At 39.1% G+C, this 21,661-nt stretch overlaps 1 protein-coding gene across 2 annotated transcripts in view; it reads left to right on the forward strand.

Moving 5' to 3' along the window:
* Nucleotides 1-15,531, forward strand: part of ANOS1 (anosmin 1) — a 182,228-nt gene extending 166,697 nt beyond the window's left edge. Inside the window, exons 10-14 of one of the 2 annotated variants that reach the window (XM_034757339.1) lie at nt 3,358-3,452; nt 6,390-6,561; nt 7,723-7,943; nt 11,203-11,344; nt 12,952-15,531. In XM_034757339.1, coding sequence (XP_034613230.1) covers nt 3,358-3,452; nt 6,390-6,561; nt 7,723-7,943; nt 11,203-11,344; nt 12,952-13,010 — 689 coding nt within the window. In that variant the 3' untranslated portion in view covers nt 13,011-15,531. The remainder of the gene's footprint in view (nt 1-3,357; nt 3,453-6,389; nt 6,562-7,722; nt 7,944-11,202; nt 11,345-12,951) is intronic. The other variant, XM_034757345.1, reaches the window with a different exon arrangement.
* The last annotated feature ends 6,130 nt before the right edge of the window (nt 15,532-21,661 follow it).

Here is a 21,661-nt window from a genome sequence, read left to right on the forward strand (position 1 = left end):
GCTAATGAAAGAATCTTACTGCATATTGGCTATTCTTACTAATATTAACTTCACAAACAACTTTTCATATGTGACTTCCAGGCATGACTATAGATTATAGTGAATTAACTTCAACTGTCTATAATTCTGAATCATGAGCCTTGGTGACTCTGCCATTAGATTAAACAACAGCTGGAATTGGTTGCCCATTGCATTAGCAGCAAGAGTTCCTATTGCCATGTTTATAGTTGATAGATGAACAAAAAAATCCAAAGAAAAGTACAGTAGTGATCTCAGTAGGGGCCAATGCACATTGCTGATGGGAAAAGCTACAGTAAGTTTTTCTTTTGCATGTGTTTAAATCTCACAGATATACACTATCTTATAGATAAAAACCCTAGAGTCACACAATTTACACTCATAGTTAGCACCCTAATAAAGAAAAAGGAAATGTATTTTCAAACGTTTAGAAAAGTTTCTCACTAGGTTTGGCTTTCATACCTCAGATCCACTAGATCTATTTGTTTTCAAATATATTGGGATATAGTTATTTTTAAAGGTGATGTTGTTACTAAACATGTATCCTGCATAAACAAAGCTTGATATTTTTTTATATCTGTTACTCTGCCAAAGCAAAAACATCCCTCCAACCATTGAAAAAGTACATTGCTAACCTAGAGACTGTTTTTCCCTCCCACATTTCAGTTTTCTATCCCAAATCATGGATGCTATAAAGTTTTGTTTTTTTATTGGTGGGTTTTGGGATTATTATTATTTTTTTATTTCCTTTCAGTCTTCTTTCTAGCCAAAATACCTGAACTCCTTTTTTCACTCAAACTCTCCAAAAATGTCCAGAGACAATACCTGAAAAATTTTAGTCCCAAATGAACAAGTTTAGGAAAATCATCTCAATGAAAAAGGCCCTTTAGAATGGAAACACAGCAAGTAACCTTAACCATATCTATTACTATTCATGCATTCCAGCCATGACTGGTTATATATATATATGTTAAAACAAGTATTTGAAGTAATTTTAACTGTTTATAAAACTAAAAAAAAAGAAGGTATACGGTTTCGGTGTGGCAGTTATATCTAGGGGGTCAGTGGTCAGGTTGTTATTGGGATATGAAATGTGAATGATAACAAAAAAACAACAGAAAACATGAGCAGTAATTAGAGATATTACAGACTTTCTTCACACCAGCCCAGCAACAATCTCATTTGAATCCAGCAGCAGGAAGCTTCTTGGAAAGTTGTGCTTTGAGTTCACTTCTTAGCTTCCCGGTAGAGAGACAAAGAGGTTGCCACTGCCTAAATGGATAGGCAGGAAGGAAGAAAGGAATGAGGTGTGAGCAGGGTATCTGTATGCCCAGGTGGAAAGATCAGATTACAGGTGGGGAGCTGGACAGAGCCCCACAGTTTGCACAGAATTTCCTACCTGGCCAAAACCTGGAAATACATTAGATATTACGCTGAAATCCTAATTTCATGAGATTTCCAGACCGTGGATTAGCTCAACTCCAGACTGGTCAGTTAGATACTTAACCAAAGCAAACTTCGAAACCTCAAGATTCATAGAATCATAGAAATGTAGGACTGACAGGGACTTCGAGAGGTCATCAAGTCCAGCTCATCTTTCACTGGTTGTTCATATGGAGGTGTTCAATGGCCTATTTGAAGTATTAGTGGTCTTCTCCGGTTCTTGGTGGACAGGTAACCAGGCCTCATTCAATCTGTGACAAAGCCAACAGCAATACTTTTATGTAATGACTAGCGAGTGTATTGAATTTAAAGTTTGAATGGATCTATAAGTGGTCTGCCTTATGTAAGTATACTTTAAAAGAGTAAATTGCTGATTATCAGATAGTAGGAGATCAATAAGAAGATTCACTATATAGTCATTCATCATTGACTTCAGATGGTTAATAGAATAGTACTGAGTTTTCAGGTCTCTAGATGACAGATGATGGACTGCATGTCCTGTGTGTTTGTCTCAGGAGCAGGAGCAAACAGAGAATAGGCAATAATTGAATGAATCAGAACAGATGAAATCAGATGAGACCTACTTGGAGATGCACTGTGAGTGTGTATCTCACTCTGACTGGTACGTCTAATGCCAAAGCCACAATGGTCAGATTCAAGTGAGAATACCTACATTTTTAAAAAATATGACAGAAAATAATTAGAACACAGTTGAGTGTTTCTTCATTCATTTCTTATTGAAAACCTTTGGGCTTCGAGAGCAGTCATGAAAATAATTAGCATATATGTTGTTATGAAGACAACAGCTACAAAAATCCATTTTGAACAAACTTCCAATCAGTCTTTCTTACCAAATACAATTTTTGTTGGCTTCAGAGATCACTTATTTTCTCTTTAATTTGTAATCCCTCTCTTCTGCTTCCAAATTGCTCATAGCAGCCTATTGCCAGATCAACCCTAAAGCCATCAAAGGTATTTCTTTTCCATTCCAGAAAACCATAATCATGCACTTGGCATGAGCAACTCTGGTGTATCAAGTTAATTACTATAATAGACATTTAATTTTATAGCCACTATGCACAGAAATATGAATACTCCAGGAAAACAACAAGATGCATTTATACCACCATGTTTTCTGTCTCAGTTCTTCATTGCTCTTTGTTTTGCCCTAGTCTGCTTTATCATACAGTCTGGATTGAGATGAATGGTTATAAATGTTACGCCTGCCACTACAATTCTGTTTGGAGCTCTCAGAGAATTTTTACTAAAAATCACAGTGATAACTATGGAATTGCTGTTGTAGAGTCTGCACCATTGAAGTCAGGGGAGTTTTGCCACTGGCTTCAATGAGAGCAAGAGCAAGCCTTTAGTATTATTCCTAAGAGCTGTGACTAGACTTTCAGTTGGCCACATGTGGAGGCGGTTTCATGATACATTCTGAAAGTATAAGGTTCAGGGAAATTTTCACGTGTCCAAACACAGATTTACCGAGTGGTGCCATGCAGCAGCATTGCAATGTTCTGACAACGTAAACAGTTACAGACGGTTGGCACTGAATCATTCCCATCATTCCCAAGATGTTTGGCAGCATAAACCATGGGGATTTTTTCTCCCTCTCATCAACACTTAAATTTCTGCTAAATCCCTTTATTTTATTTTTTTAGTTCATCCTTACTGCGCTAACACATGGATTAAGTTATTGACATGTTTAATGTTCTCTTCTTTTCATTCATGGGAACTTTAAATGCTTATGAGCAGCAAGAAACTGACACTTCCAAAGTTTTTAAAATCCCTTGGTTTTATATCCAGAAAAGCCAGGAAAGCTGCAGATGGCTAAAGCATAACTGTAATGTATGTTTTCCTCTTCCTTTTTGTATTGCTGTTTTGTTCATTTAGACACTAGTATGAGTCGATATCACGTCCAGTGGTTCCCAGAATCCTGTGTGCACAATGAAACTAAAGGGCCTGAAAAAGCAACTGGCCTGACCTATGTAAGTTGAAATTCAGTCCCTTGCTTAACTTGTAGTGGTTTCCAGTCATCAAGGATGGGGAAAAGGAAGAGGGAAGTGATATGTAATAGCATGCAGAATGTTTTATACCTGTCATTGGTACAGTAGGAGTGGGTTTTTTTTACTTCACTGCAGAGTAGTGATATATATGGGTTTGTTGATTTAACCAAACATGAAAGGTAGTCTAAATGAATGGACTGCATTCAAATGCTTTACATGGGTATCTGAAGTGTTCATATTACACTACAAGGCAAACTTGATCCATGATTAGCACTCCTGGGAACCACCACTATACAAATACAAATATTGAGTTTTAATCAAATGAAGCAGCTAGGCTTGTTTTCAGATATAGGGAGGATCCACAAGCCAGGCTCCCCCTGAGAAGAGTAAGAGATGAAGAAAAAAGCCTCACATGGTAGCTGCTAGACATTAATGCTGGAAGGTGCAAAGATATCACAGTGATTCTCCATCACTGGCAATTTTAAAATCAAGATTGGATTTTGTTTTAAAGATATGCTTTAATTCAAACAGGAATTAAATTCGGGGAAGTCTTATGGCCTGTATTATGCAGTAAGTCAGACCAGATGATCACTGTGGTCCCTTCTGGCCTTACAGTCAATGAGTGCTGCAGTATAAGAACCTGAATAGAAGAGAGAAAGTTTCTAAATTGTTATAGTTCTGTATAAATAAATATTATATCCCAATTATATTTTAGCAATGGCATTTCTTCCTACTGAATGTATTGTCCAATCTAGTACCACTCTACTCAAGTAATATGCTATACAAACATTACATTGCTAAAATTGATACACCACACTCAAGTCCGTGAATAATGAAAGAAACTTCAAGAAAACTTGATCAGCCTTTCTTTTTTACTCTGTGCCATAATAAGAAGTCAACTCACTGAAGTTAATGGCAAGTAAAGTTAGACTAAATCAAAGGGAATAGTTGGAATTTACTGCTGTCAGAGAGTCAAATACTGTCGATCGATTTAAAAAGAAGACAGATAATTTTGTGATCAGTAACAACATTTGGAGTTATGCATGCTAATGTAAGGGAAAGCTAATATAATTAAATAAGTTTATTGCCACTAGAGGTCAGGAAAGATTTTTTTTCTCCATGAATAGCATTGCACGACTGGCCAGGTGCATTATGGTTTTTTGGTTTTCCTGTAAATTATTTTACAGTAATTAGTCTAGTCTGATTTGGAAAACCCTGTGTCTATTTGTAAGTTCAAATCAATACATTGAGATATTGAATATTATTCTAAAATAGTTAAGAAACTACCTTCGATAAACACATGGTTGCAAAGGGCCTGATGCTGAAAACCATACTCCCTTTAGGTCTGATCCTGCTTCCAGTGATGTCAATGGCAAAACTCCCATAGACTTTACTAGATGTACAATCTGACTCTTGAATAATCTTAAATAGGAATTACAGAAGTCAGGTTTGCAGGATCAGCTTCTAATACTGTAATATTCTACTTCGGATGTATCCTGAGCAATCTGATGTGACAAATAAGGGGCCTAGTCCTACAATACTTACTCATGCCAATAGTTAACTCAGCATCAAAGTGGTGATTTGTTTACAAGTGTTGTTCTAAAGGGACTGCACTGGAATGTTTCAGTAATCTATTAGTCATGCACTTTTCATGTATGCAGTGTTGCTGTATCTGTGTTGGTCCCAGGATATTAGAGAGACAAGGTGGGTGAGGTAATATCTTTTATTGGCCCAACTTCTGCTGATGAGAGAGACAAGCATTCAAGTTTACACAGAGCTCTTCATCAGGTCTGGGAAAGAAACTCACAGTGTCACAGCTAAATACAAGGTTTGAACAGATAGTTTAGCATAAGTAGTTAACACAGATTTCAAGGGATCATTCAAGATGAAGTGGCCCGTTAAAATATGTTGAAATATGTGTTAACTACTTATGCTAAACAATCTGTTCAAAGCTTGTATTTAGCCGTGACACTTTGAGTTAGTATCTCAGACCAGAAGAAGAGCTCTGTGTAAGTGCATAAGCTTGGTCTCTCTCACCAACAGAAGTTGGGCCAATAAATTATATTACCTCAGCCACCTTGTCTCTCTAATGCACTTCCCATGTCAGTTATGAGAAAATTACTTAGCTTAACTCTAACACTCTTCAGCTGTTTTCAAACACAGAGTACAAAACTTTCAGAAACACCTAAGTGCCGTAAAGAACTGAAAATCAGTGGGACTTGGGAACCTAAGTCACTTAGGTGACTTTCAGAAATTTTACCAGAAGCTAGAATTTCTCTTATTAAACTTGATTTGAACAAAAACATGTAGGCGGGGTTTTTCAAAGGTGTCAGGGCTCTTGTTTAGTTGTTGCCTTAATGATATCCTTCTACATATAACTGTGTTTTATTGCTCAGTTGTGGATCCTTTCCTGCTTAGAGGGCTAACGTGCTATATCAAAAAGTGGAAGTAGGATGTCCTCAAGGAAAGACGTATAAGGCCTTCTTGGGATTTGTATGCACGTTAAAAGGAGTTCTTAAATGTAGACTAAGCCTGTCTTTCATCTCAGCTTAAATCAGCTTCCTTACTTTTATTTAATTGGATTAGCATTTTTCATCCTCACACTGCCATTCCCCACTGCCATCGTGCCAAGGGATTGTTCCCTGTGTTAAAAGTTAGCTACTTTGATGCAGCATGACTAAGGTACTGTATAGAATTGAAGAAAGTATCCGACCACTATAATAATGTTTTCTGATTATAATTTAATAATAATATAGGCAATATTTGCTTTGTTCTCTGAATGAAAAAAAACACATTTGTATGTGCTAATCATGTAGAGAAAAATGCACTTTACTAGAAAAAAAAACATTTAATCTTATGCCAACATTATGGTTTTAAAAAAAGGTTTATTCACAGCATATACTGTTTTTCTTGGTCTAGGAAAACTACATAATTCTTCAGGACCTGTCATTTTCATGTAAATATAAAGTGACCGTTCAGCCAGCAAGATCTAAAGGTCGTTTGAAGGCTGAAAGTATTTTCTTTACCACCCCACCTTGCTCTGCTCTTAAAGGAAAAAACCACAAGCACATTACTTGTCCTGCTGAAGGAGGTAAGTCACGCTCTGAAGAACTTGCAGAGTAGATTTCAAGTGCACTTCTAGGCACTCAAAAACAAGTTTTGTAAAACAATTCTCAAATGTGTTTTGAAAGACTCAGAATAAGTAGAGGAGACTTATTTTTGTGTATCTGAACGTCCAGGTAATTACCAGGATACCCTGGTAAGTAATGTTTTTCAACATTAAAGAGTCTTTGAATTCGTTTAGTAGGAAATTTGTCTAACAAATACTTTCAACATTTTTCCTCGTTACAAATGCAATCAAATTAAATACATAGGGGTGTGGTTTTACCAACTTGACAAGGCTATCATAGAATTGGTTGGTCACTTAGATAAGAATTTCAGGGGATTATTCAAGTATATATTGTAGCAGTATTATTGTAGCAATGATTTACATTGCTATTCTTTTTTTAAGGACTTGTTTGTGCTGGAAAGTTTTATCAGTTATACAGATAGAATTATACAGATATTAGTTATACCTTTATAACCCACCTCGTGAATGCTCTTATTCCAGTATAAGAGGGCTGTTTTTGGTTTAACTTATCCCCTTTCCCAAATAAGCTATAGCAAAAAAAAAAAAAAAAAAAAAAGCATTTTTATACTGGTATAAATGTCCACACAGAGAGTTATACTGGGATAACTGTATTAGTTTAAATTCAATCCTAGGTTATATCCAAAACTACTTTCCTGTGCTGACAAGACCTAAGGCTGTACGTTTTAATTGCCAGTGCTTTGCACCTTGTGTAGTTATTTACACCTGTCCAACGTGAGTGTAAAATGCTCCCATTTTGAATTGACAAATTGTATACCACTTTGCATTCACTTTGGACAGGTAAGTGACCAAACAAAATACAAGTCAGTTAATAATCAAGCTATGGGACTATACTATACTTTTTACCAGATGCAATATTGAGACGTTACCTTGAAACTCTCCTAAATTAGAGAGTTTATGCTGTTGCCTCTTCAGAAGTATCTTAAGAAAAGTATCTTAAGAAAAGATGTGGCAAAAAGTTGGCAGAGTCCTGAGTAAACTAGATAAAGAAATGGAATAGACACATCAAGAAACAGACTGTGAACCTGGGATCTCAAGCTATATTAACACTGTTTCAGCAGTTCCTCAAAATTTAACTTATCCTCTTGCCTCAAATTTTTGCAGCATCAGTTCTCCCTAAAGTGCTGGCCAAACCCGAGAATCTATCTGCCTCTTTCATTGTTCAGGAAATAAATATTACTGGTCACTTTTCGTGGAAGATATCAAAGGCAAATCTTCATCAGCCCATGACAGGGTTTCAAGTCACCTGGGCAGAGGTTACTACAGAGAGCAGACAAAACAGCTTACCCAACAGCATCATTTCCCAATCACAGATACTGCCAGCAGTAAGTTTGTTTTCTTTTTATTGCTGGGGGCATTGCATGTTTGTGTGCATGGCTAATTTTGTATTTTTAGTCATGATTTAGCTGCCAGGCACCATTGTGGTCTCTGGTTCTGCATGTGTGTCTGAGCAGAAAATGGGTTCACTTTCCCCCCCCTTGTTTGGGATACATCTCCAGAACAACTACTTATCTTGATGACACATCAAACATTGTAATGTGTATGATTGTCAAATTAGCAACCATATTTGAGATATGCCTTATGAAGGCAAAGATCATCTAGGCAGCAGAAGCTATGTTTCTTTTGATGATCAGGCCGGTCTGTTCCTAGGATAGTAAGGATTTGTTAATTCTTTGATATCCAGGATGGGAAACTTAGTGGGGTTACCCTGTGTAGTGGGGTGAATGCCCGCTCCAGCCCTGAAGGGGTAGGAAAAGCCCTGCAGAGGGCTGGGGCTGAGTAAAGGAGCTAAACCCCGGCTGATTGGGGAAGTGGCTGCAGATGGGGCCACGCCCCAAACTGAGCCACTCAGCCTTATAAGAAGGCTAGGGTAGGCAGAGTTGAGGAGTGTCCCTCTGACTACAGAGAGAGAGCTAGGCCTGACTGTAGGAAGCTCACCCAGGGACCTAGAGTGAGGCAGGGCTGAGAAGCCCTAGGCCAGCAACTCCCCAGGCTGCAGGGCCTGTCGTAGGCCCATATAGGTACTGGGGTTGTAGAGGTGCAACCTGAGGGTGGGTAAAGGCAGCCAGTCCAAACTCCTTGTTGCTGGTGATGTTTGGCTGATAGACTGCAGTCTGCCCCAGGGCGTGGGGGCTAGATGGTGACTGGCAGTAGCCATAACTGAGGTGACATTGGGATAGGGAGTTCCCCTGGGTGGGGAGACCCAGAGAGAGATTGGGGTACTGCCAGGGGGGCAGCACCCAAGCCAAGGGCACTGGGGTCTGGGAGGGACACGGGGGGGGCAACAACAGGTGGGACACCAGGCCTGCAGAGGGCGCTCTGGATGCTGGTGAACTAATTCCTGAGATGACCAGTAGGAGGTGCTGCAGGGGTGAGTCCACACCAGATTACACCCTGAATGCAAGATAATTTCTCTCTCCTTTGCATTAACCTTCCCTCTGTTCCATCTGGATATGTGCTTTGTGGAAAATAAAGCTCTTCTCCCTTTTCTGCAAATTTGTACAAAGGTATAAAGGGACACACCCTCACACTGACAGAGAGGGGACTAACAGGTTTCTCTGGGCCTGTTCTACACTAACAAGATGCAGTTGTGAGACTTGTTCTACCGGGGGTGGGTGGGGAGAAAGAAGCGAGGAGCTTGAAAGGGAAAAGCTGCCTCAGGAAGGGCTGGGGGAAGAGGAAAAAGGCTGCCCTGCCCCGGCTTGGCTTGCTGAGAGGGAGACAGCAACAAGCCTCATTGCTCCTGAAGCTGCACAACCCAGCCACAGAGCAGCATGCCCCATGGAGCGGCGAAGCTGGAGGTGGACCCTGTTTAGACTAAGCCTAAGGGGCTGACTCAGAAAGACTGCCTGAGATCCAAGTCACCCTTACTTCTCTAATTTCCCACAGACTCTCCTCTCCCAGAAGGGAAAAAAGAGGGGAGGGAACTTTTCTTTAGTTTGTTTGCTCCAAGAACCCCCTTGGGCATCTGTCAGGAGGTGAGAAAAAGACATTGCAAGGACCTGAAGCAGGGTCTGGAGGGGACTTGAGGGGATCCCTGTCCCCCTTATGTGGACAGTTAAATAATGGTAATTCAAAATAGAACTAGATCTCTGTTCATATAAAGTGGGAGAAGATTTAACTATTCCCCCTTTTCTTTGCAAGGGCTCCAGTTCCTCCCATGGTAGTAGCAGCAGCAAGCAGGAGGGAGGCCATTCAAGAGATGTTGCCAACTCCACCAGAGGTTGCCAATTCCACCAGAGGTTGCTACTAAGCACCCTGGGCATGATCCAAAGCCCAGTGAAGACAGTGGTCTTTCCATTGACTTCAGTGAGCTAGATCAGAACAAGTGTGCTGCGCATACTTTAAATGCTCTGTCTGTCGGCACAGCAATTTCTTCTGGCAGGCAATTCCTAGAATGCTAGGTGTAGCTACCAGGTGGAGCTTACTTTGTGTTTGTTCAGTGTTTGGTTCCACAGACCTGAGTTTAATGCCAATCGTTCAGTCCTAGGACTAGTCCAGTGGATGGTTGTCTGGTGATTCAGCAGCCCAAACGACCTGGGGAAGAAGTTGAATGGAAGGTCTGCTTCTTCACTGCATTTCCTTGAGTCAACAAGTGTTCATTCTCATTTGGAAATATTTTACACCTAATCTGCACGTATTTGTCTGACTGTAAATGATCGCACAAGGTGCAAAGCAGTGAAAAGTCTGGCCCAGGATTAATTAATCATTCAACTCTCACCACTTCAAAAATGGGATTAAAAATTCAGGGCCCATTTATTAGCCTGGGTAGCTGAGTGGATCTATACTAATCTTCACCAGCTGAGGCTCTTGCCCTGGACTCAAAAAGGCCATCAGTTTACAAATCAGTGGCAACTAAAGACAGACATTGGCTTCTATAAAATATTTTATAAGACGTACAATGTACTTGTTATTTGAAAAATAAATAAAACCTAGAAATAAACTCCATTCATGACACTGACACTTTAATTTCAGGAAACTGACTAGAAAATTGCAGTTGGAAGTATCTGGAAGAGGCATCACAAAATGTGCAAGTGAAACCTTTACTATAGGGAAAGCTGTATTTTAAGGGACAGAGGGAAGAATATCCTCTAGGTGAACTCTATGGGTATGTTTACACTAGAAACGTTACAGCTTCAGGGATGCAGCTGTGCCGCGATAGCACTGACTCTTACTACAGTGACAGAAAGGGTTCTTCCATTGACCTAGCTGTGTCTACACTACGGTCACGGTTGGTTTAACTACCTCTTTCATGGGTATGAATGTAGCTAGGTTGACCTAAGATCTAGGTGTAGACCAGGCCTGAGAACTGGCTTTATTTCAAATTCTTGCTCTGCCAAGTATTTTTTGATACCAACTCTTTAGGAACATGTAACCAAACCAAAAGAGTAGTGAACTACATAATAAATGTATGAAATCTTTAAAATAAAATCATAAGAAAACAATCTGTGGGAGTTGCGATACAATTTTAAAACAAGTATGTATGTGAGAAAGAAAGTATCTACTTAATATACACAATTTCTGGATGGAGCAATTGTCTATTTCTGGTAGACATAAGAATTTATTCCATTCATATATTTTTAGGATCATTATGTGCTGACTGTCCCCAACCTGAGGCCATCAACGCTTTACCGATTAGAAGTGCAAGTGCTGACAACAGGCGGGGAGGGGCCAGCCACAATAAAATCTTTCCGAACACCTGATCTACTGCCATCTTCACCCCACAGTAAGTGTTGTGATCTGACATAAAAGTATTTGGACTAGTGTACGTGCAGAGAAAGGCACTTAAAATATTGTCTACTGCAACAATTAAAACAAAGTCATGTTTTTATACTCTTTATACAGTGAGCAGTCTTAAACTGCTCTGTTTTTAGAGATATTATGGATTCCAGGGATAGTCCCTATAATTAAAATGGAGAATCCTGCTGCAACATTTAATGGCTCTGAAACCAGAATGAACTTTTTAATTGCATCCATTGTATATTAACTGCACAGTTTTTGTTTCCCCCCCGATATATAAATACATATAAAGGGTAAGTGAACCCAATAATTTTAGAATATTTAGCACGTGAATAATGCTAGTGTTTCTCATAATCACTATCTTCCCTCTAATGTAACACTGCAAATTTGCACCAAGGCTTAGTAGAAACAACGGCTAAAAAAAACCAAAAGATCAGAGCCAGAAACTGTTAACCAAGGTACGTCTGTAAATATTTTGTTATATCTAATGATCAGTTACACAAATATTGGTTCAGGTTAAAAACAAACAATCCACCTATTTGGTATTATAGGCTAAGATGGTAGCTCAGATTATCAGTCTCCAAAACCTGTTAAATCCAGGTTGCTCTTTGGGGGTGGGGTGGGGGAGGACTGCAAAAAGGTAGTTTAAGTGATCTGGTGATATTATCTCAGGACCTCAGGGTCATGTTGAGGCCATTGCAAAGTATTGTAGCAAAGAAACTACACGTGTGGCACAGCCAGTGCATTGCTTTGTGAGAAATCTATGGATAAGACATCTGGGATACAGTGGTGCTGTAGAGAGAAATGCAAGTAGTAAATAATTGGCTGAATTTAGAAATTAAGTCCTCTGATCACTGTAGAACCGTTACCAGTATGCCGGAGCCTTTAAATCATCCCAGAGCTACCAGCTGCAGAGGCGGCTGGGAGCCCCGGGGCTCAGGGGCGAATTAAAGGGCCCATGGAGCTCCGGGCCCTTTAAATCACCACGGGAGCCCTGCCGCCACTACCCCGGGGTGGCAGGGCTCGGGCGGTGATTTAAAGGGTCCGGGGCGCCAGCTGCTGTGAGGAGACCCGGGCCCTTAAAATCCCCGCTGGAGCCTGGCTGCTGAGGCCCCGGGGCTCCAGCAGCCGAGCTCGGGTAGGGATTCAAAGGGCCCGGTGCTCCTGCCACTGCGGGGAGCTCTGGGCCCTTTAAATCACTGTCCAAGACCGGCTGCTGGAGCTTTGGTGGTGATTTAAAAGGCCTGGGGTATATGTCAGCACAGGCAGAGATTTTTGCAGGTTCAGGGCCTTGTATGCAATTATTCCACTGAAAGGATAGATGATCCAGTGGTTACAGTGGCAATCTGGGCTGTAAGAGATCCCGCTTCTAGTCTTGCTCTGCTGCAGACATTCTGTGTAAGTCACCTGGTATTTCAGTTTTCTGCCTGTAAAAGGGGTATAATAGCATTGCCCTGCCTTATAGAGGTGTTGTGGGGATAAAAATGTTAAAGATTGGGAGGTGCTCAGATATTATGGTAATGGGGGCCTAATTATTTTATCGTATATACAACAAAGGTTAAAAGTGGTGAATACCCTTTCTTCTTTATTTAGGGCCTCATCTGAAACAGCACCATCCACATCACTACAAGCCACCCCCAGAAAAATACTAGACTGCTTCAGATGATTAAACGAATAACTGAGAGAAAAACTGAGCTCCCACAAGAAGACCAGAAAAATGCACATCTGTAGGAACAATGAATCAATTTTTTCCAGTGGAAGTTATCATCCTGTATGATTTGTAGCCACTTCTACATAGTTTAAGCATGAAGAATAATATTTGTACCCATGCCAGGATGAAATGTACAGCAATTATCATGAAGTACCACCCCAATTCTGCTAACTGAAGATTGCATCCAATTCAACACATCTGAGAAAATTCAAATGTATGTTTGTTGTAATAACATTTTGTTTCCTAGGTTTAAAGTAGATGGAAGGGGTGCAGTGAGTAACAGAGGCTTTTGTTTTGCTAATCTTTATAACAATATCTGAGACATTGTTCTTTGATGTATACATAGCTTTGAAAGCCAGAGGGCAGATCTTCAGCTGGTGTAAATTAGCATCTCTCAGTGGAGCCGAGCCAGTTTACATCAGCTAAGCCTGTACAGTAAATAGTTTGCCATTAAAGGATATCTCCATTTACCTAAAATAAGTGCACAACCGAATAAGTAGGAATAACAGATGCATACAGTTCAGTCTGCAATGGAAACTACTATTAACCCAACAACAAAAGTAGATCGTGCTTGCTGATGTATTTTCTTAGTAATATATCTATATTTTCTGTGGAAATGGTATCATGAAGCTCTCTCCTTAACAAAATGTGTTAACAAGGGAGATTTTCAAAGGCACAAATGGCAGTTAGGTGCCTAACTTCCACGGATGTTCTATAGTAGCTGGACACATGCCTTTGAAAATCTCTCCCAATTTTTTTTTTTTTTTTAAATATTTTGAAGGGAACCCTGTATTTTCCCCGTTAGAGAACTAAATAGGGAATGGTCACATTTTAGACACGAAAATTCCAAGGCACATGTTATGTTATGTTTGGGGTTTCTTTGGCTTTTTGATGTGCATATCTATTTTCCCCAAGGATCTTTTGAACAGCAGAATGGATGTGCTGGCTACATGGTACTCCAGTCATAGAATTGTGACAATACATTGATGTCTGGAAGTCACTGGCTTATAATTTATTTGACTGACTTTTTCAAATTCAGGCATGAAGGGCACCCTGTTTTTTAATCATAAGGGAATGCAAATGACCTTATTGTGCAATGTAAACAGGAAGAGTAATTTGCCACACAGAGAGAGTCTTTAATAGTAAAGAGAAACTGCTTGGCTTTATAATCAGAATGATGGAAAATTTGTCTCTACACACGGTGGCCATACAAATAATCCAAAAAATTGCTGTCTCTGCGTTCTCACGTACAGACTGTTATACATCTTTAAATTAGAATAATACATATCAAGCTTTCTGTAACTTGAAATTGACAAATAACTTCATGGAATCCCCCAACAACAAGTGCCACAAAAACAAACAAACCACATTCTGACTACAGATAAAGTTTCTGTACTCAACTTCTTCCTAAGATACCCTCAGAAGGGAAAATACTCCTTGTCACAACAACAATAAACATTCTGAAGAACACCAAATAAAAAGATAACATATCTGTGCTTGAAACTGAAAGAAAATGATTATGCGCAGTATACCATGGCACAGAAGAAATTCAAATACAGATCACCTGCATTGAAAAGGTTTGACCAGCTGATGTTACCAAGAGTCAAGAGCCCCATTGCAATTTCTGACTAGTTTGTTCATTCAGTTTTTCCAGTATTTGAATATTTTTTAAAAAAAGACAACTCAGAGATTATTGCATTAATTCTGCCATTCTCTTTCTATTTTTCCTGATACCTTTTTGATATATGCACCCATGGAGCAAGTAACTCCACAAAGCTGTCTTTAGGGTACAAGTCTTGGGCCTTGGATAGTTACTTCACAAGGTATTAAGGGCTGTTCATGCTTTGGAGCTAAAAAACAAACAAACAAACCCCCCACATACCATAACTTCTCTTCCCTATTACATAATGTGAGCAAACTTTGAAGGGAACTGTAACTGACAGAAGGTCAACTATTTTCACCCAGCTGAAATCTGACATGCATCTAGGTACACACATCTTCAGAAATAAATTACTATGTAATTTGAATAGGACCAATGCATGGCACCACTTATATATTTAAATTACATAGGACATAAGTAAGGCTAGGAAAGTGCTCTGGAGTTAGATTGTGACACCTAATTCCCTTAGGCTTCTCTGAAAACTTCAGCATAAATATTTTTACAGACTCTATTCTCTGTAGCGCTCGACTAAATCTAGAATAAATTGACTGATGTTAATGAAGTTATACTGAAATCACATTGATGTAACTGAGTGCAGAATTTGTCTCTTTGTCTTTTTGAAATCCAGTGTCAATGACAAACCTTGGATTCAAGAAGATAGAACTTGGCAAATTAACAGCTCTTGATTATTATATGATAGGTCTTGATTGTTGAGTGGAATGCCATATTCCTCCAAATGGTTTGAGCTGCTTGCTAGATTTGTTACTTTTTCTTAATTGGCTGTTTCAGGAGAAGACTAAAGTTCATTAAAATATTTATAAAATAGTCTGGAGGTTTTTATATATTTATATAAAGGTAAATTATTTATTATAGGACCAATCAGCCTAACTCAGGCAAAACAGTCTTTGAAGAACTGCTATTGAGTTTCGCCTGAGTAAGGCCAGCAGGATTTGACTCTTTATATCTTGGAGATAAAGGTGAAGGGCTTGGGAGTGGAATGAATAGATTGTGGTTTATAAACAGATGATTAAGACTTTAATCTTGCTCTTTAATAATCAGTTTCTCAACTCAACATTCAGCTATAGAAATTTCATGGGAATAAATTATCCTGAAATCATAAGAGTCAACCAAACCATCAACACATGGGGCATTAAATGATATCTTATTTGTTCTTAAATACCAGCCATTTTTCATATAATTATTTTAATTTAACATCATATATTTGAAGACTTTTATGCCTACATCCAGTGCAAGTTAGGCACCTCAGTACCTTGAGGATGTGGGTCTTAGTGTCTAATTCATAAACCCTCATTTACTGAATTGTACAGGGTTTATTACAGTTAACCTAATTTGACTGGTCTAAATCATGCTAACATTGCAATCAGCAATGGAGTTTGAAATCACTACTTGAGATTTTTAGTTAAAGATTTTTTCTCAGCTCCTCAGTAATAAAGATCAAATATGGATAGTGAGATATTTCTAGGTACACTGCACTTTTACACCCATATATTACTAACTTACTTAGCATACTATTCTGATTGATTTATCAGTTAAATCCTGGATGACATACATTTTGTTTGCTAATGGAAAATTATAGGATTATGCCATTTTTGCTCTAAGATTTTTTTATGCATTTGAAACTATTTTTTACATTGAATGCTGTTTAAGAATGAGAATTTTTTTTCTTATGGCAGTTAATTTTTGAGCTTTTGATAGAGCAGAGTAAGGACTAGAAAATATTTCTATCTTAAAACTTAAAAGGAGAAAGGTTGTACCATACTAATATGGGTGCCATGTGGTATTCCCTGGGAATATGAAGGGGACAAGAACTTCTTACAAATAAAAGGTCTGAACTGCAAGATACTAAACACCCTCAACTTTCATAGCATTCATCTGTAGTTGAGGGCATAATGCAGCAACTCCCAGGTGGCACTAGTACCTTGCAAGATCATGCACAAAATCAAAGAAACACTGGTCTGTTCTTGCACCATTAATGCAAATAGGAATTTTACCATTGCCTTCAGTGGAAGCAGGATTGAGGCTGAAATATTCTATGGGTCTAATCTGAATTCCTTTCCTACCCAAGACTCTCATTGAAATCAGTCAGAGTTCTGGATATAGAGGCCCTGCTTCAGGAAAGCATTGCTATTCAGGACAGAAATTAAGCACACGCTTAACTGCATTGATGTTAATAGGACATAAGCACATGTTTAAATTAAACGTGCTTAATTCTGTCTTGAATAGGAATAGATTTAAGCACGCCCTGAAGTGCTGTCCTAAATCAGCGCCTTAAAGAACATAGGATAAGGCCCAGACTGTTTTAAAACCCTTATACAACACTCTTAGAAAATTGATTTTTGCCCTATGTATCTGTAAAGGTAGCTATGATATTGACTTATTTATTAATTCCTTTTCTTTCCCTGTATGCCAAGTATATTCTGACATTTTTTATCAGTACCTGTGAACATCAATTACTATAAATACTGTTATGCAAACTTGTGCATTGTAACCCGGAATCTGATGCTAATAAGCTGTTGCATGTAGTTTAAGTAAATAAATAAAAACTTTATTTAAAAATGTAAATGAATACCTGCAGATGTGGATGATGGTTATATATGGTTTTGCATGCCCAAACTCATTGTTCAGTTATAGGCATGAAGTGTAATGACTGTCTTACCTCTACTGAATATATTAGTAAGGTACAATTTAAAAAGTAATTAACAGAGGTCTATATGTGAAATAATTTTTCCTTTTTACTTAATTATATTGTAATGCAGAGATGACAGAACTACTTATCTGTTGTCCAAATTGGCTGTAGAAATTATGTTCCTATAACTGTCATTTAAAGTCAATATTTATTTATGTATGTAATACAGAAAGGTTGATTTTTGTGTATGTGTGTGTCTGTCATGTTATTTAGAGCAAAAACGCTTCTTGTAAAAACATTTTGTAAAAAAAATGTAATTATAAATAGAGTCTGATATTCTGTTTCTCAGTATTTTCATGTTTAGAATTTGTACATACTGTTTAAGTAATAAACTATCCTTCTACATGGAAATGTAGCTTTATTATCTCCTGCAGAAAGAGCTTATGCTTTTGCTTCTATTAATTCCTAGTCTTATCCTCTTCTTCCATAAGTCAGCTTCAAACTGCATATCTTTTCTGTGTCCATCTGTCTCATATCAGGTTCTGGAGAATGTTAATAAGAAAGCATCCTATTTTAATTAAGTATTTCAGAGCTTGACAGTCATCACCTCACAAGGCTTTCATCACATTTGAAATCATTATTCATAGTGTCGAAGTAGAAACCATTAACACCAACTTCTGCAGTATCGTGGTTTTTTTACTTTTGGAAGTGATCTCAAAAATCTCACACTACATTGGGATTTCACATGAGTGCTTTACGTTCTGAAACAGTTACTTTCCGGCTACAATCCTTCAGTAGAAAAATGTGACAGTGTTTCTGTTTAATATAAGAGAACACAGTGACACTATTCATTCACCTTTGCTTTTTACAAATGGATAGAGGAGGAAGAAATTAAAATGTTACCAATTATAAACCAATGGCTTAACCCTGCAAACTTTCCATGTATGAAACTTCTAGTGAAATCAATTGGAACTTCATGAATGACAGGCTTCTGAGTTTGATCCCATTTTCCCATTGTTAACAGTATATTATTTTAATTAAAGCAAACATCTAGCTTACTTCAATATCAGGGTTAGACCATTAAAAGTGAAGGAATCTCTCCTTCAAATGCAATACTGTAGATAAGGGATCGGCAACCTTTGGCATGTGGCCCATCAGGGAAATCCGCTGATGGGCCGTGGTGGTTTGTTTACCTGCAGCGTCCGCAGGTTCGGCCAATTGCAGTTCCCACTGGCCATGGTTCGCTGTTCCAGGCCAATGGGGGCTGTGGGAAGTGCTGGCTGCCGCTTCCCACAGTCCCCATGGGCTTATAATGGCGAACTGTGGCCAACGGGAGCTGCGATCGGCCGAACCTGTGAACGCTGAAGGTAAACAAACCATCCCGGCCCGCCAGCGGATTTCCCTGATGGGCTGCGTGCCAAAGATAGCCAATCCCTGCACTAATATATGTTCTGCTCCACAATCACTTAGGAGAGATGATGCTATTGTTTCCAACTAAGGGTATATCAATGATACTTGTCAGTAAAGGTACTTGGATAGTATGATGATTGGGGTGGGAGGGAAATAAATTCCTACATAGAGGACAAAGCAATGAGCAGTCATCATTTATCAGTTTTTCTGCAGCTATTATACACAGACTGCATAAAGGATAACAAATTAGAATCCATTCAAACTCCAGAAAGCTCCTCTCTCAGTAAAGATAAAAGCTTCATTGCAGCTGATCTTCAAAGTATATTCATTGCATTGCAGTACCTCATGAAGAAAATACATTTTTACTGCTCTTTTCTTCTTTTTACAGGTGTTGTATTGTCATCATCTAGATAAATGCCAACCTCCCTGAGGAAGGCCTTGAGCCAAAATACTGGCCTTTATCCACTCACTGACAATACAACACTTGTAAAAGAAATACACTATGAAGTGCAGTGAGGGCATAAGCTTTGAAGTTAGGATGACCAGACAGCAAGTGTGAAAAATTGGGACGGGGGTGGGGGGTAATAGGAGCCTATATAAGAAAAAGACTGCAAAATCGGGACTGTCCCTATAAAATCGGGACATCTGGTCACCCTATTTGAAGTGCAGTCAAAGCATAAAATGCCAGTTGACTTGATGGAAGTGTGGTTCAGTATCTCCTAGTAGGACTACCCCTGTTTGCACTATTTGCAACGGCCTCCCTTGTTTGAAGATTTGAATATTGGACATGCTAACAGCCTATATTAAAATAAATAATTAAAGATTTGGAGGTGCAGACTGAAACTTGATGCAAATATTTCATTGAGAGTACAACATGCTTCCAGACCTGAACAATTTATGATTACATGCTTTAAGAAGTTTTCACCTATGATGATGACTCATTCATGAAGGGACAACATTAAATGGACAATTCTAGCTTTTTCAGCAATCAAGTTTTTGATTAACTGTTGCCTCAATGGTATATTCCTGTTGAATTATTCTCTTCTCAGTTCTTCAAAGCCTATGCTTTCTCCCAAGACATTTTCTCCATCTCAAATGCAGATCAACTTTTGGAATATCTAAATATTGTTCCCAACTCCACCCAAGGGAATAATTTGTAATGAATAATATATTTGATGGATTAAACTCTTTTTTTCTCAAATTTATTGATTCAAAATTCTTTGTCAGATAATTTCTACAAATGATTCTGGTTTTGTTGATGGCCACGAGAAAGTAGTTCATTGCAAGTAGCCAATATTCTAATTGAATAACTGAGAAATTTTGTTTAGACACATAGGGTCAAGTTGTTGGCTAATATACATGGTCAAACCCCATTGAAGTCAAAAGAGCTGTGTCCCTTTACAAGAGTAGAAAACATGGTTGAGAGATCACACAGTATGTTTGTTTCCTTATGGGGGTGGGGTGTGTGATGGGTGCCTCCCCCACACACGGCCTGAGTGGGTAAAAAGAACCAGTTAACCCTGTGACCGGCTACACCTGGAGAAGAGTCAGAGTTGATGAGCTTTAAGTGATAATGAAGCCCAGCTAGGCATGGGCAGGCTGAGCTGCTCTAAATCAGAAAGTTGTGTGTAAGAAGGGGGATGCAGCACAGAAGGCTTGAAGTCACACTTGGGCCTTAGAGAGGGAAAGAAGGAAACCAGGGGAAAATAGAAGCCCTAGGATCCAGGGAAGGGTGTACTCAGATGTGGGTAGAGAAGGAGCCTGAGAGAGGTGAAGTAGGAAGTAGTTCAGGGGGACAGCAGCATGGTTTGGGACAGTATGCAGACCTTGGCTGCTGGATGTAGGATCCCTGGGCCAGAACCTGGAGTAGTGGGGGCACCCAGGTTTCCCTACTAGCCACTGGGGAAGTGGCACAGAGTAGGCAGTGGATGGGAAGACTAACTGAGATAGTCCTCCAATGGAGCTTTGATACCCTGGAATGGGAAAACTGTAGTGACCTGGCTGGAGGGCCACGCCATGAAGAGGAAGTTACCTGACTCCAGCGAGAGAGCAAGGCCATGGGATGAGAAACCAAAGGAAGGGAATCGGACTGGTTGTGAGCTAATCCCCGATGAGCCACAAGGAGGTACCCCAGCGGTGAGTTCTGAACCTCGTGACGGGGTCAGGTTTCCAATATGAATATTCACTGATAACAAGTCTCTGCACACAAACATTCAAAGTCAGGTTCAAAATCACTTTTCAAATGTATTCTGTAACATTTCCTTTCAATTTAAACACTACAGAATCTCTGTGAGTATGTCTGCAAATATTACCTAACTTCTTAGCTAGAAACCTCAGAAGATGAGCACAGAAAGATAAGGAAAGTGAGCAAAAACAATAGCAGAAGAATTCCTTTCCTATTTTCAATAACATTTGTGGGGAAACTGCAGTATTCACTCAGCACTATGCCCCACACTTCTAGTCTACCTTGTGCATCAGTTTGCTTTTAGAGTTTGCATTGAAAGCTTGCTGTGGGAAGCTGATGCTAATTCTTATAAGCCCCTTTTATAGTGTCCTTATAGCCTGGTGTTCTTAGAGAATTAAGAATTGTGTGCAGTTTTCCTTCCTAGAGCAGACTTCTTATGTAGGTTTCTTGAATTTGGCTTACTGCATAGTATTTTGCTTATTGGCATAACCTACTTTATTGAAGGGCCTAATCCACCACTGAGTTACTGCAGTTTTACAGTGGTGAACCAGTCCCATAATCCTTTAAACTCCACTGTCTTTTTGAAGTCTCATTTTGTGAAGTTTGTGCTAACAGCCCACAATTGTTTTAGCTGAACTTCCCATTAGTGCTTTCTGTTGTGGATCAGCTTGAGCATTCTGTTGTTGCTAC

Source organism: Trachemys scripta, chromosome 1 (assembly GCF_013100865.1).
Source record: "Trachemys scripta elegans isolate TJP31775 chromosome 1, CAS_Tse_1.0, whole genome shotgun sequence".
NCBI lineage: Eukaryota > Metazoa > Chordata > Testudines > Emydidae > Trachemys > Trachemys scripta.